At 40.2% G+C, this 15,524-nt stretch overlaps 1 protein-coding gene across 1 annotated transcript in view; it reads right to left on the bottom strand.

Annotated features, from left to right (window-relative positions):
- The window catches only part of LOC133532670 (cytoplasmic FMR1-interacting protein), a 97,242-nt gene that overhangs the window by 15,457 nt on the left and 66,261 nt on the right, over positions 1–15,524 (bottom strand). The window contains exons 16-21 of the mRNA XM_061871434.1: positions 10,952–11,094; positions 10,308–10,481; positions 8,433–8,571; positions 6,205–6,291; positions 4,705–4,904; positions 280–413 (exon numbers count right to left, since the gene is read on the bottom strand). Coding sequence (XP_061727418.1) covers positions 280–413; positions 4,705–4,904; positions 6,205–6,291; positions 8,433–8,571; positions 10,308–10,481; positions 10,952–11,094 — 877 coding nt within the window. The remainder of the gene's footprint in view (positions 1–279; positions 414–4,704; positions 4,905–6,204; positions 6,292–8,432; positions 8,572–10,307; positions 10,482–10,951; positions 11,095–15,524) is intronic.

Raw genomic sequence — 15,524 nt, 5'->3', positions numbered from 1 at the left:
GCCGGGGAATAGGAAAATGCCGACTGTGTGCGACTTAGGCGGGCGAGCAAAGCGAGATCGTTTAATACAACAACACTAACAATTCACATATCGATCAAATTGTTATTTTTATCCATTACAAGAACAAAAGTACAATTTAAAATGTCGACAAACTTTTACCAACTCGTAAAAGTTTCAAAATTCGAAACTAACAGTAAAACTTCAAGGATGTTTTTTAGCTGACAAATCCCAGACCCTGGGAGTTAAGGGGTTGAACAAAGTGTCCGCAGTAGAAGTTACCTGCGTACTGCGCGTACTGTGCAGAGTAAGCCAGGCTGAGCTGTTTGGAGCCCCACAACAGAGCGTGGCCATATTGCTGGGGCCGTTCCCGCTGCACGTTGGCCGCGAACTGGATGCCGCGGCATTTCACGAACCTGAATGGTAAACGTTAATTAAATATCAGAGAATCAGCAATAATATTTCATACAGAACGACCTCACACCATCCCTCCCCGAATGAACCTATACCTCGTTTCATTAGAAAAATAATAAATACTCTTGGCGTGTGTTTTTATTGCAAAAATGAACCGTCGCCTGCGGTATTTCCGGACCGATACGACCTTCAAACCTTCAAGGAAAGAGCGTACTCCCATCTTAAAGGCCGGCAACGCACTTACAACCCCTCTGGTGTTGCAGGCGTCCATGGGCGGCGGTAATCGCTTACCATCAGGTGATCCGTCTGCTCGTCTGCCTCCTCTACCATAAAAAAAAATCTAGAAAAATAAGGCACAGTAAATATGTAAAAATTATACTTTTGGTTTCATAATTAATAATTTTTTAAGCGTTTTTCAATTACTTAGAGCAGGGGTCTCCAAACTTTTTAACCTTAGGGCTATATTGAACCTCAGAAACTTTCGCACCGGCCACTATCGGGTTTTTTGAGAGCGGGTTATTCTGGTTTAGTTGTTGCTGTTAGGAACAGTTCCACTCTCAATGAATGCTAAACCCCTGGAGCGTGAGATCCGTTTGGCAACCGCCCGCGGGCCGGACCGTAGGCTGTCGCGTTTTGTGTCCGCGGGCCGGATTGGAACGGGCCGGGGTTTGGAGACCTCTGACATAGAAACACGTCAAAATTGTGTACCCTTTTTCTAATGCTAATAATAATTAATAATAATTAAGCCATTTATTTCCAATAGATTATATACATTCCACGCTTCGATATATTAATTACATTATTATTATTTTGATTATTTGTATAATTATATAGTTAGCAATATAAATAGCAGTAGCATAAGTCTAGTCTAGTCTTATGCTACTGCTATTTTCTAATGCTACAAAACACGAAGTATTGAGTCGGACCAAGTTAACTAGTGTCAGTTAAGACTCGAGTCCTTCGAGTCCTCTGCTTTAAGACTCGACTCGACTCGACTCGACTCAGTTTTTCAGACTCTATTTATTAAGTCAAAACTTGAGTCCTTATCGAGACCTAAGTCTTTTGTAAAAACTTGAGCTCTTTAAAGAGAACTCTCAAATTATGTACAAAAGCTTTCTAAAAGGCATTGTCCCCACATTAAATTTGGGTTATGCACAAATCATAAAATAAATCAATTTTCCTTTGTCTCGTAGATAAAACCTTTTTTTTTTTTTGACGAAGTCTTTATTTGAAGACTCGAGTTGCACTTAAAAAACTCAACAAACAACTCGACTAGACTCGGAAGTTTTTTAAGCTAAGAGTCCCGTAATAACTTAAATGTGATAGTTAATAAGCTTGACTGTCCTATGTTGTGGAAACTCTGTCAAAGGACAAAATCTATGTATGTTATTATTCAGTTTCAGTCACCTCCTGTCTCCATCATCAGATCAGCTCCATATCATCATAATATTGCATTATCATCCGATTTACATATCTATGCAAAATATTAGCTAAATCGGAAATCGCGAAGTGGATCAAATTTAGCTTCTAAGATTTGACCCACAATAACTAAATAACATACATACGTACATACTAATAGGGCAAGTCAAATAAAAGCTTGTAACAAACAAACATTGCAAGTTAAAGAAAACATTCAGTGCCATGTACAACAATGACGATAATCGCGGTTCTCTATAGGGGTTTTCTGCCTATTCTATTTACACACTAAGCTTGCCGACAACTGATTCGTTATCACAATTGAATACAGATCTAGTCTATTTCTTCACATATTTAACAAAATGTAAACAAACAATAAAAACCGGCCAAGAGCATGTCGGGCCACGCTCAGTGTAGGGTTCCGTAGTTACTCTTCCGTCACAATAAGCTAAACTGGAGCTTAAAGTATAGTAAATTGTTAACCAAGGGATGAAACGGTACCTTTCACCCGAGTTAAACAAATAGGCAAATTTGCATAATCAGTACCTAATTAAAGTAAGTCTTTTTACTATGAAGGGAAAACTTTTTGCGATAACTCAAAAACAGCTAAACTGATCATGTCCGCTATAGTTTTCATTTAATGTCTTTCTTAAGCTCTACTTCCACGATATTTTTCATATTTTTTGGACCTATGATTCAAAAGTTAGGGGGGGGGGACACATTTTTTTTTTTCGGAGCGATTATCTCCGAATATATTCACTTTATCAAAAAATGTTTCTTGAAAACCCGTTCCCGTATTCGTTTTGAAAGACCTTTCCAACGATACCCCACAATCTAGGTTTGAAGCGAAAAAAAAATATCACTCCCACTTTACGTGTAGGGGAGCTACCCTAAAAAAAAAAATTTTTAGATTTTATTGTACGACTTTGTCGGCTTTATTGATTTATATATTCATGCCAAATTTCAGCTATCTAGCACTAACGACCACGGAGCAAAGCCTCGGACAGACAGACAGACAGACAGACAGACGGACATGGCGAAACTATAAGGGTTCCTAGTTGACTACGGAACCCTAAAAAGGTATTTTATTAGGCAAGAATATTGTTCAAGTCAATTAATTTAACTCGGTGTGTCGAAACTTAAAAGTTTTACTACGATATATTTACTCAACGTAACAACGAAGCTACTTTAATCGTGCTATTTTACTAATAGGAATATATCGGGACGATTTGTTTAATCAATAGTAATTTAGTTTTGTAATACTTAGTAAAGAACCTAAGACGAGAAGCAATATTTAGCTATTTGAGGGTAGATGAAAACATTACACGATTAAATAAAATAGGTTAAAGCCAGAAATATATGGAACAGATTCTGAAATATAAAAACCCTGTTCACATTTATTTAACTACCGAAACAGACAGTCTAGTAAAGAGCAGTGCATGTTTTTTATTGTATATTTCAGTTATTTAATAAGTGGTGCGTAAAATAACATTAGTACATACATCATGCCGATAGCCGTGTAAGTATGATTGGAAAATTGTCATTTATTTATATTTTATAATGTTTTCATGTTAATACGCTGGAGTCACAGGACACATAAACAGCAGTAACACATGTTGTTTATTGCCCCGGGTTCCGTTTTTTCCTTTCGAGGTATAGAACTCTAAAAATAACAATACCAGTCATTTCAACGACTAATTTCAATACATTATCTATTGGAATGTTATGGAATCCTTTTTATGGATGTAAAACAATGTTTTATTGTGTTCAAAATATTTTTTATTTCATCTATCTATAAAATCGTTTATAATTGAACCAAATTACAATAATTAATTCCCTAAACTCATAGGAACAAATAAGAGCTGGCAAAAGGGAGAGGGAGATGACCGAACGAAATGATCTTATGGAACTACGAGAGTTTAAACAACCCATTTTATCCGAGACATTCCAGCGATCCGAGCGAAGCGAGTGCAGATATAAGTTGAAGTATTTATTCTCGAGTACACTCGAGCGCTGTGTGTACTGACCTGTCCGTGGCCGCGTTGTAGCAGTAATTCGGCAGTAGGTCGTAGTTGAGCTCCCAGAACACGTGGAGAGTGACCCGGCCGTATGGAGCCAGGACTCCGTGGTCACTCTCGCGGAGGATGCTCTGAGTCATCAGATATAAGTCAAGGCTCGAGTACACTCGGGTACTGACCTGTCAGTGGCCGCATTGTAGCAGTAATTCGGCAGTAGGTCGTAGTTGAGCTCCCAGAACACGTGGAGAGTGACCCGGCCGTATGGAGCCAGGACTCCGTGGTCACTCTCGCGGAGGATGCTCTGAGTCACCAGATATAAGTCAAGGCTCGAGTACACTCGGGTACTGACCTGTCAGTGGCCGCATTGTAGCAGTAATTCGGCAGTAGGTCGTAGTTGAGCTCCCAGAACACGTGGAGAGTGACCCGGCCGTATGGAGCCAGGACTCCGTGGTCACCCTCGCGGAGGATGCTCTGAGTCATCAGATATAAGTCAAGGCTCGAGTACACTCGGGTACTGACCTGTCAGTGGCCGCGTTGTAGCAGTAATTCGGCAGTAGGTCGTAGTTGAGCTCCCAGAACACGTGGAGAGTGACCCGGCCGTATGGAGCCAGGACTCCGTCGTCACTCTCGCGGAGGATGCTCTGAGTCATCTGATATAAGTCAAGGCTCGAGTACACTCGGGTACTGACCTGTCAGTGGCCGCGTTGTAGCAGTAATTCAGCAGTAGGTCGTAGTTGAGCTCCCAGAACACGTGGAGAGTGACCCGGCCGTATGGAGCTAGGACTCCGTGGTCACTCTCGCGGAGGATGCTCTGAGTCACCAGATATAAGTCAAGGCTCGAGTACACTCCGGTACTGACCTGTCAGTGGCCGCATTGTAGCAGTAATTCGGCAGTAGGTCGTAGTTGAGCTCCCAGAACACGTGGAGAGTGACGCGGCCGTATGGAGCCAGGACTCCGTGGTCACTCTCGCGGAGGATACTCTCGAAGTCGTCCAGCGCCAGGTAGCGGCTGAGGAGCTTGTGGCAGAGGCGGTTCACGGCTATGAGGCCTTCCAGTTCCTGGAAGTAATTGAGGCTTTAAGCAACAATAAAGTTCGGTCATCCAGGATGTCGAGCAGATATGTCAAATCTAACTTTTAATAACATGACATTGTCTTCGTGAATGACAGGATCTATATAGATCGCGCTTAATATCCCTTAGGGAAATTCCACGAGATTGTAACGTCAGTTACCAATTCTTTCATGCGTTAATAAAGCAAATTTAAGAATCCAGATATCTACCTGTGGGGCTACGCCAGACATACAGACACTTAAATTTGCTTAATTAATGTAAGAACACTCGAAAGAATTTGTAACTGACGTTACATTCTGGTGGAAAACTGGTGTAATTACCAATGAATGCATTAAATTTTAATTGTAACGTCATAAATGATGCACGTTTTTTAAATAAGCTTACTATCATTTGCAAAACTATATCGTATCTCGTATTTATATAATATTTATGGAAGTGGATGTTTTTGTGAGTTATAAATTGCAAAGGGATTATTAATTGGATATCACGTCAAACATTGTAACAGAATGATGACGTTTATACACGGCCTAACACGATTATAACCACGCACTTCTGAGGCCAAAAGAAGGAAAAAATGATATATGAGTTTTAAGTAAATATCGCCAAAAAAAAATTTTTTTTTTAATTTTTGAATGTGTACCTAGAAAGTTAATATTATGATAAAACTTTAAATTTTTGCGATATTTATTGTAAAACCTAGTTTTTGCAAAGGTTCCTTTTCACTCTCTGACATCTATCAATAAGGATATTTGGACTACGCCCGATAATGGCATCATTGCCATCAAAAAGGCGTTTTGCACTAAGATACAATTAGAAGTTTTTTTTTTTATTAGTATTAACTCTGAAACTAGGCGAATACCAGAAAACTTTATATGACATTTTAGTCTAAATTGATCACATTTAGAGACTAAAATACACTGTTAAAATGTTTCGTTTTCCTCATTTTACACTGTGTAATAGTAGTAGGGTAAAGTGAAATACCAAGAAACATCATTAAAAAGCGGGCCATACTGACACCAATCACATAATTTCAGCAAATTGACATCATCACATAATTTCAGCAAATTGACATCATCACATAATTTCAGCAAATTGACATCATCACATAATTTCAGCAAATTGACATCATCACATAATTTCAGCAAATTGTGTTGCCTCTCTCCGTGTACGCCTTTTATCCTGGTGTTGAACTAGTCTAATCTTGAAGTGCTAATTCAGAAGTGTGTTAAACAATTAGTATCTGCCAAGAACCTATTTACCTTGATGTAAACCAAATTGTAAACTTACCACGACACCTGTGATGTCACCGGCTTCGAACTTGGCTACCGCCGCGTCCAGGGCCCGGTGCATGTCCGCGTTGATCCGCTGGGCCACCTGATCAAATCAACACGTTACTATTGAACATCGTTATTGCCTGGTTAGTCATTAAGGACCACTAAATATATGGTGTTTTGTATTACCACCGATGAAAAAATTATTATTATATGTAGACTTTTTTAAGTGAAAACTTCTTTAGCGGCTCTGTGCACTTTTTGTGATGGGGAAAAACTGTTAAGCTCGCGACAGGTCACGTGACCGACAGATTCGTTAGATTGAAAATTTGTAAGACGGACACGTGACCTGATATGGATGGAAGTTGATTTTTCTGAGATAAACTTTTTAATGTTAAATAATACCACATAAATGATAGTACTTTTATACTGATAATTAAAGCAATTTGTGCAATACTTATTCCCCAACCATTCCAAAATATCAAATATGCACAACGTTAATATTCAAGTTTTCACTTCTGCCGGCACTCCCGGAGTGCAACCCGTTGTTTTTTATTTATTAAGGTTTACCAACAATTATTTACACCAATACTAAACATAAATGACATGCATGTATTCGAATTGAGCAGTGTAATAATTACTTCGGTAAATTCCACATGCGACAAAGTTGTGATTGATGCTTAAAAATTAAAAACAGTGGGTAAGTATCATAAATTACACTTAAGTATAATTACTACTAAGATTGTCTTAAAAAAAGGTTCCCGCCAAAAATTTAATAATATATATACGTGCATATAACTATCGCCGAATTTATACATATACATTGAAAGTTACGGATCGGTATGATTATTAAGTGCGAAAAATTTTTTTTATTATACTACGTCGGTGGCAAACAAGCATACGGCCTGCCTGATGGTAAGCAGTCTCCGTAGCCTATGTACACCTGCAACTCCAGAGGAGTTACATGCGCGTTGCCGACCCTAACCCCACCCCCCTCGTTGAGCTCTGGCAACCTTACTCACCGGCAGAAAAAAACCGGAAGAAACTATAAGATTTTATTACGACTGACTCTTACTAGAGTCAGACCAGGATAAGTTGGCAGCAATTTTGATAGTCCAGACAATAAGTGTTATTTTAAACGTCAAACATCTATTAAATTATGACGTGCACTTAACACTTTCACAGGCTGGGCTATCAAAAACGGTGCCAACTTAGCTTGGTCTGACTCTATAGGCGTACTTATTGAGACGACAGCTGCGAATGACCACATACAGGTGAACTATAAAAGCGCAAAAGAAAATAAGGCGGCCAGTTCTTGTGGTATAAAGAACAACCATCCAAGTGGGACACGTACAGAGACTAATGCCCGTGGAATCCAGGAAGTTCCAGATTCTTTGGGCCGTAATGTTCTGTACCTCATAGGGTTGCAATACGTGCCGCCCTAAGTGGGTACTTCTTTTTGACATTAGTGCACGATGAGCTAAACATTAGACGAAGTGGTGTTTCTTAGCAGAAAGTGCAGTGAATACAGCAAAAAAAATGTTAATCTTTAGAAAGCAATCATTGTGGCGTAATAATGTGAGAATGATATTTTTTGTTATACTACGTTGGTGGCAAACAAGCATACGGTCCGCATAATGGTAAGCAATCGCCGTAGCCTATGGAGGCCTGCAACTACACAGGTGTTATATGCCATTGCCGACTCTCACACTCCGCACCCTCGTTGAGCTCTGGCAACCTTACTCACCGGCAGAAACACAACATTAGGAAGAGGGTTTAGTGTTATTTGGCTGCGGTTTTCTGTAAGGTGGAGGTACTTCCCCAGTTGGGGTCTCCTCTAGATCTGGTATGACATCCGCTGTGCTGTGCCCTACCACATAATTAAAGCGAGATGACATTCAAAGTGCGCATACCTTTCTTTTGGAAGTAGTTTAAGATGAAAGGGGACTATCGCCCCGAAACCGCCTTTCCATACAAACGCAGTCCCCATTTTCCTCACTGGATACTAACATTTATGATTATTTTTACACATAGGTATGTCCGACCCCTTTTTTTTTCAATATTTTAAGAGTTAGAAGCCTTCCGAAATTTGTATGAAACCTGTTTTTCGCTCCTAACTTTTGTATTAATTGAAAAAACGAAAAAAATCAAACGGCTCTACCGCTAACCATGACTAAAATAAACAAAATTCTGTAAAAAATATGGGACTTAAGGACGGACCCGGGGCCAAACACAGCGACTTACCAGGGCACTGAGCGCGACGTGGCGGCCGAGCAGCGCGACATGGCGCTGGCGCAGCAGCGAGGCGTAGCGCCCCGCCGCCGGGCCCGCCGGCGCGCCGCGCGCCATGCACTCCGCGCGGTAACGCTTGTCCAGCAGCATACTGCGCAAAACGGTTCACACCTTAGCTAAAAGTTACACGCTTTATTTAGTCAACTGCAATTATTTACGTGCTGAATATATAGGTCATATTGAGCAACTACTATGGAACCAACCCCGATGTTGTCGCGAAAAAAAATTTTCACCTCAGCAGCTCGAACAAGCCTACTTTCGTCACTCCGGGAAGTGTGGAAAGTGCAACTTTCCTCACTCCAAGGAGTGAGACAAGCTTTTGTCATAATAATAATGCCTTTCATTCATGATTGTAAATAAATGTGGTCTCAAACGATTATATTTATACCTTGTAAAAAAAGACAAAAAAAAAATGTGGTTAACTTTACTTGATGTTGAATTTTTTTACCTTTAATATGTTCTCACTACTGAGGTGAAAAGTTGTATGTGTCACACGAGAGCAAAGTTATTTTACATCTCGTGTTTTTGAGTCCCTCGCAAGAAATACCAACTTTCCTCTCTAGTTGCCCAAGTAACTATTTACTCTCCCATAAACAGCCAGTTTATTTTCGCAATTTCGGGGTTGGTCCCATAGTAAAAGTTGCTCAGCATGACATATATATCCACCTCGTAAATTATTGGAGGTGGCTAAATAAACACCGTGTATATTTTTAAACTAAATTATCTAATCTAACAGAGTGTACATGATTTACACGACTTTATTCGTATTTCTTTCCATTTTGCTGCGATTGCATCCGTAGGTACGTTGTCGATATACTAAGCGCACCCAGGAATCCAAAATTAAGTATAAATTTTAAAAAAATTAGATCTTTCTTAAAAAAGACATGAAAAAGGAAATTTATTTTAGAAAGGAGATGACGTAACGACGTGGACGCATTCTATCCAAAATGGACAAAAAGGTGGGAAAATGCCAATGACAGGGTCGAATGGAGAAACTGAGGGGAGGCCTTTGCCTAACAGCAAGCTAACAAAAAGAGAATACTAAAGTAGGCTAATAACAAAAAAAAAATTTTTTTGGTAGTATTAAAAAATGTTAGTACAATTAGCGCAAGGTGATTGTAGTGCACATACACCTGCTCGGACAACTTGTACACGAACTGGTCGAAGCACAGGTTCACTTCCGCCTCCACTTCGTCGTACAGGAACTGTTTGTCGAACACAGCGCGTATTGTGCACTTCTTGAGGGATCACTCGGGATGGGGTGTGCCTGTGGGTATGGGTACCTGGCCGCGAGCTGCTTGTAGTGCGCGTGCACCTGCTCGGACAACTTGTACACGAACTGGTCGAAGCACAGGTTCACTTCCGCCTCCACTTCGTCGTACAGGAACTGTTTGTCGAACACAGCGCGTATTGTGCACTTCTTGAGGGATCACTCGGGATGGGGTGTGCCTGTGGGTATGGGTACCTGGCCGCGAGCTGCTTGTAGTGCGCGTGCACCTGCTCGGACAACTTGTACACGAACTGGTCGAAACACAGGTTCACTTCCGCCTCCACTTCGTCGTACAGGAACTGTTTGTCGAACACAGCGCGTATTGTGCACTTCTTGAGGGATCAGTCGGGATGGGGTGTGCCTGTGGGTATGGGTACCTGGCCGCGAGCTGCTTGTAGTGCGCGTGCACCTGCTCGGACAACTTGTACACGGACTGGTCGAAGCACAGGTTCACTTCCGCCTCCACTTCGTCGTACAGGAACTGTGTGGAACACAGCGCGTATTGTGCACCTGTTGGGGGATCAGTCGGGATGGGGTGTGCCTGTGGGTATGGGTACCTGGCGGCGAGCTGCTTGTAGTGCGCGTACACTTGCTCGGACAACTTGTACACGAACTGGTCGAAGCACAGGTTTACTTCCGCCTCTACTTCGTCGTACAGGAACTGTTTGCGGAACACGGTCAGCGCGTATTGGGCCGAATCATTGTACAGGTCGAGCGGGTAGAGCACGTATCTGTTGAGAAAAAAAAGGTTTTAGTTTAGTTCAGTTTTAGTTTTACAGATGTAAATGTGAATATACTCTGGCAAACCTACTATGTCAGTAGAAAAAGGCGCAAAATCCAAATTACATTTCTTAAATATGTCGCGTTATTCTATTGACGGAAATGGCTTGCCACGCTATGAATGAGTTAGAACGCAATATCTATATAATTTCATAGATGGCCGTGCGCTTTTAAACACTTAAACAATTTTGAGTAGAGTTTCAAGGCTTCTTGTTGTTTTTTCCAGAGCATTTTATTTTATTTTGGGGTCTCGAGTCTAGAGCGTTAAGCCGAGGTTCGCGTCCGCGCGAGCCGAAGGCCTGGAACGTCAGGGCGCAGCGGTGTTTTATGTTCGAAGCTGACGGCCGAGCCGCATGAGGACTTCAATCAAACCAGGACCAGGCAAAAGAACTGATTGCGGTACTTTTGGCGTTGAACTTACTCCATCATGGCAGGTTCCTTGCTGCGCAGGACGTGGTCGGTCAGGATCCAGGGCATGGACATCTCGATGGGGAACTGGATTCGCTTCTCCATGGTGATCAGGTCGTTGCACTCTTCGTTGTGCTGGTGGCGGACGGTGCATTTCTGGAAGGCAAATGTTTCAATTGTTTGGATCAATATCATACAAATGGAAGTAAAGTTATAGTTTTTTATAACAACTTATATTGTCGTTTTCCTATGATTTTGAAAAGAGGTATATGACAGGACGACGGGCGACAGATGTATGAAAGAAAATGGATAAGGACAGAAGTTATGTATATGTTAGTATATTTTCTCCAACTTGTAATGAAATTAGGCCCGGAAATACCACATATCAGGTGCGATGAGTGAATGTAAAGGAATTTCATACAGCCTTACACACCTAGGCCTGTAAGCAACCTACTAAGGCAACCTTCTTCTATTTTTAAACGTCAAATTATGGCACATTTTGGCATGCAACCATAAAAAACCATAAAGTAATAATAATAAAAAACACAAAAAATAAAAAATAAATAAAGAAGAAAGAAAAAAAGCGTACCTAACGGCGTCGTAGTGCCAAAATAATCATTCACATTTTTGTTCCCCTTCAATACCCTACGCACTGAATAACCTATCACATTAGGACATGAAGCAACCATCATCATCATCATCATATATTTTTTTTTATTAGTATTTCATTGCAAGTTTGAGAAAAGCACTATACAAATCTCGGCGCTCTCGGGTTGCCGGCCGCGTGCCTAGCCGACTTCGCTACGCTCGACCGTCTATATCTACTTGACCTGCAACCCCTCCTTTCCCGTCCTCTATAGTAATGTACTACATATTGCAAAAAATTGTTATGATACAATGCACAATAACATACTTGTATATCTGTTAGATAATTCAACAAGGTCATGACCATTATTCATATCACTCAATTTGGTGACCTAAGAGTGATACCGTATTTAAAAAATAAACACTAGCCGCGACCAGTAAATAATAATGACAGGTAGTTTCCATAACCCATCCTTGTGGTAGGTGGCCTGGCATCAGTGACATCGCGGTTCCGAAAATTGACGTATTAACCTTTTGACCGCCACCGTCGGCTATGGCCGACATCTGAAAGACTTGCCAAGGACGCCAACGACGGCTACAGCCGACAGTTTCGCCGAGGTTTCGCCAATGCAATAGGGACTAACGCGGGACTCCGTAAAGTTCAATTTCGCTTAAATAATCGTGATCACCTGTGTCCGGGGCATGGCATATTCCTTCACCGTCTGGCGTTCAGAAGGTTAAGGTTTTGAAGCGCTACTCTCACTAAAGATGAGACGCTTTCCACATAGATTTTCGTACATTGACCCGCCTGTTGCTTTCTGTATTGCACGCGTATAATTATATTGTTATCAAGCTCGCACAGTGACATTGACAACTGGCATCATATGGGCGGGACAGCAATATAATTATGCGAGTACAATCGAGCATCAGTCAGATCATTTTACGAAAATCTATATGGAAAGCGTCTGCTTTAGACGCTAGATGGCGTTATGCTATTAAATTGACAAGTCATATCTACAATACTATTATACTATTACTATTAGAATCAGTTAGCACCACACATCTGGAATGACGCTTATGCTAAAAGACGATTGAAATGTGCAAAAGGGAAGCCATCAAGTATTTGAACATTTCATAAGTGTGAAAGAGACAGACTACAAATAAAACGACGTGACGTGACCTCTTTTGAATATACCAAAACGTAAGGTTCGAAAATTCGACAAGCTGTATTCAGGGGATACGGTGGGTGGTTATGTCATAGATTATACTAGGGACCGGTCCGGTATCCCTTTCGAGGGTTTTAGAAGGGGTATTTCGTAAGGCTTTGCTTACCAAAGGTCTTGCCAACTAAAACCCTTTCATTTCCTTGCCTATGCAGCCGATGATCCTGGGTTCAAATTCCGGTAAGGGCATTTGTTGTGTCATAACACAGATATCTGTTCTTCCGTCATGGATGTTTTCTATGTAATTAAGTATTTGTGTATTATATATATATATATCGTTGTCTGAGTACCCACTACACAAGCCTTCTTGGTTTACCGTGGACTTAGTCAATTTGTGTAAGAATGTCCCTATAATATTTATTTATTTATTTATTTGGATTTATAAACATTTCATAATACGGGTAAGCTGATACCCGTTCCTAAGCGCTAATCTCTTGAAGTGCTTTCGATTATAAATTATTATCGAAAGCACTTCAAGAGATTAGCGCTTAGGAACGCTTATGCCATTTTCAATGTTCTCTTCGTAAAAATAGAATCAAATATTGTTTATTTATGTTTAAAGTGAAGGACTGGGTGTCCTAGCGCGTTGACAGCACAGGGGGGAAGCCAGTCGATGGGTTTATTCGATAAACGACTAAGCCATTTAAAGGCTTTTTTTTCTGAGTAGGGGTAGATGAGTCCCAGGATTAGAAAAGCAAATAATTTACGCAATTAAATACTATTTCTTAATTCAATGCTTCCAATGACACTTAACAAGTTAACATCATTCAGATTTTCATCGCACTTTTGATATGTCACAGGCAATCTTGTACATTGTATCTATAGTTTTTGGTACGGGAAAACTATAGATAATGGCCAGGGGTCGGACAAAAAGTGCGGATGACGTAAAAATGACGTAATCTTGAATGTTGTAATGATGTTTGAGTTTGTATTTAAACTTCCGTGTGACATGTAGTAACAAAGTAGTATTAATGAAGTAACAAAATAATCGTAAATAAATCCATGGAATTAATAATACAGTACAGGTTGTTACCATAAGGTATAATTATTTGAAATTACTTAGAACAAGTCTGTGGGATTGCCACAATATTCGAGTAAAGATGACATTTTAGAGCGTTTTCTTATACATTAGTAAATATAAATTTTAGCTAAATATAATCGTGAAGATACAATAGCTAAACAATAACGAAGTCAATTTATTGTTCATCTGATTGACAATGTGTCAGTCAAAAACGTACTTACTCATTTCAAGTGGCGATATCGTTTAATAAAGAAGTTGATAAATGATAAGTGATAATTGTTTATGAAAATCAAAAATACTATTTGAAATCATCCTATAAGTGGTTTGACGTCATCCGCACTTTTTGTACGACCCCTGATAATGGCACTGTATGTACAACAATGTTTATGTAGAAAATTACAGTCAAGTCTCAAATATTTATGTGTCTCTGTACTCGCCACCTCGCTGTGTATGTTTCGTTTGTATAAGTTGAGGCGTGCAACTCACAATTCGCAGTTCAACCAGAATAATTGTATTACCTATGCTCTTTTAACTTTGCCATATCACCATGGCGGTTATCTCAGGTAAGTTACTATATCCATATTTATATATACATATAGAATGATTTGAAATTAATCAAAAAAGGCTGCAAATAGCAGTTTTTTTTTTTATATACTACGTCGGTGGCAAACAAGCATACGGCCTGCCTGATGGTAAGCAGTCTCCGTAGCCTATGTACACCTGCAACTCCAGAGAAGTTACATGCGCGTTGCCGACCCTAACCCCACCCCCCCGCGTTGAGCTCTGGCAACCTTACTCACCGGCAGGAACACAACACTATGAGTAGGGTCAAGTGTTATTTGGCTGCGGTTTTCTGTAAGGTGGAGGTACTTCCCCAGTTGGGCTCTGCTCTAGATCTGGAATGACATCTGCTGTGCTGTGCCCTACCACACAAGGCGAGATGACATTCACATTGCCCATACCTCTCTTTTGGACGTAGTTTAAGGACATACCCGGGTCCAAGTTGCCATGATATTCAGAAAGGTGAAGGCTTTCGCTTGAAAATAACGTGTTATCGATAGGGCCGAATTCAGATACGAATGAACTCATCATTTTAGGTTTATCTGTTATCTTGTAAAGTTTTGATTTAATGATTAAATCTTGACACGAACACGACTCGTAGTGCATCTCACGCATACCAATAAGCGCGAGTGAGATGCCTAATGACCAGAGCCCAGAATTTTCGCCGCAAATCAAAAGACTCACAATCTTGCTAGTTTCAGAACCATTTATTTATCGATATCGAATATTATTACCGACGTATATAAAAAAAAAACTTTTTTTTTACTGTGAACACAAACAGTCATAATAGAAATGTTACATATGTTGTACACAATGTACAGAAACTGAGAAATAGCACAAATAGGCCTGGAGGTTAATTAAACACAAATTTACAAAATAAATAATAGGTAAAAGCAACGTAGTAATAAATAACTATACAATTACGGACAGTGAAAACTGACCACTCTGTGTAGTAATTGCCACACAAAGAAACCCATCCTCAATGTCCCTGACTGTACATTAATATGTCGAGACGTATTGCTACAATAAGTACTTACTAAAAGAGTTTACGTTTCACTAGCATTTTTAGACTAGACATCGAATTACTAAAAGGATCAATATCGAACGACTTTTTATCATAGAAACTGGGGCTCGCGTGAAAAAGGTATGCCTAGAATATTTCTTGCGAGAAAAGCTCACAAGAAATAAAGATCTAG

Source organism: Cydia pomonella, chromosome 27 (assembly GCF_033807575.1).
Source record: "Cydia pomonella isolate Wapato2018A chromosome 27, ilCydPomo1, whole genome shotgun sequence".
NCBI lineage: Eukaryota > Metazoa > Arthropoda > Insecta > Lepidoptera > Tortricidae > Cydia > Cydia pomonella.
The sequence above is the reverse complement of the archived record's forward strand: the minus strand, read 5'-3'. Positions and strand labels throughout refer to the sequence as shown.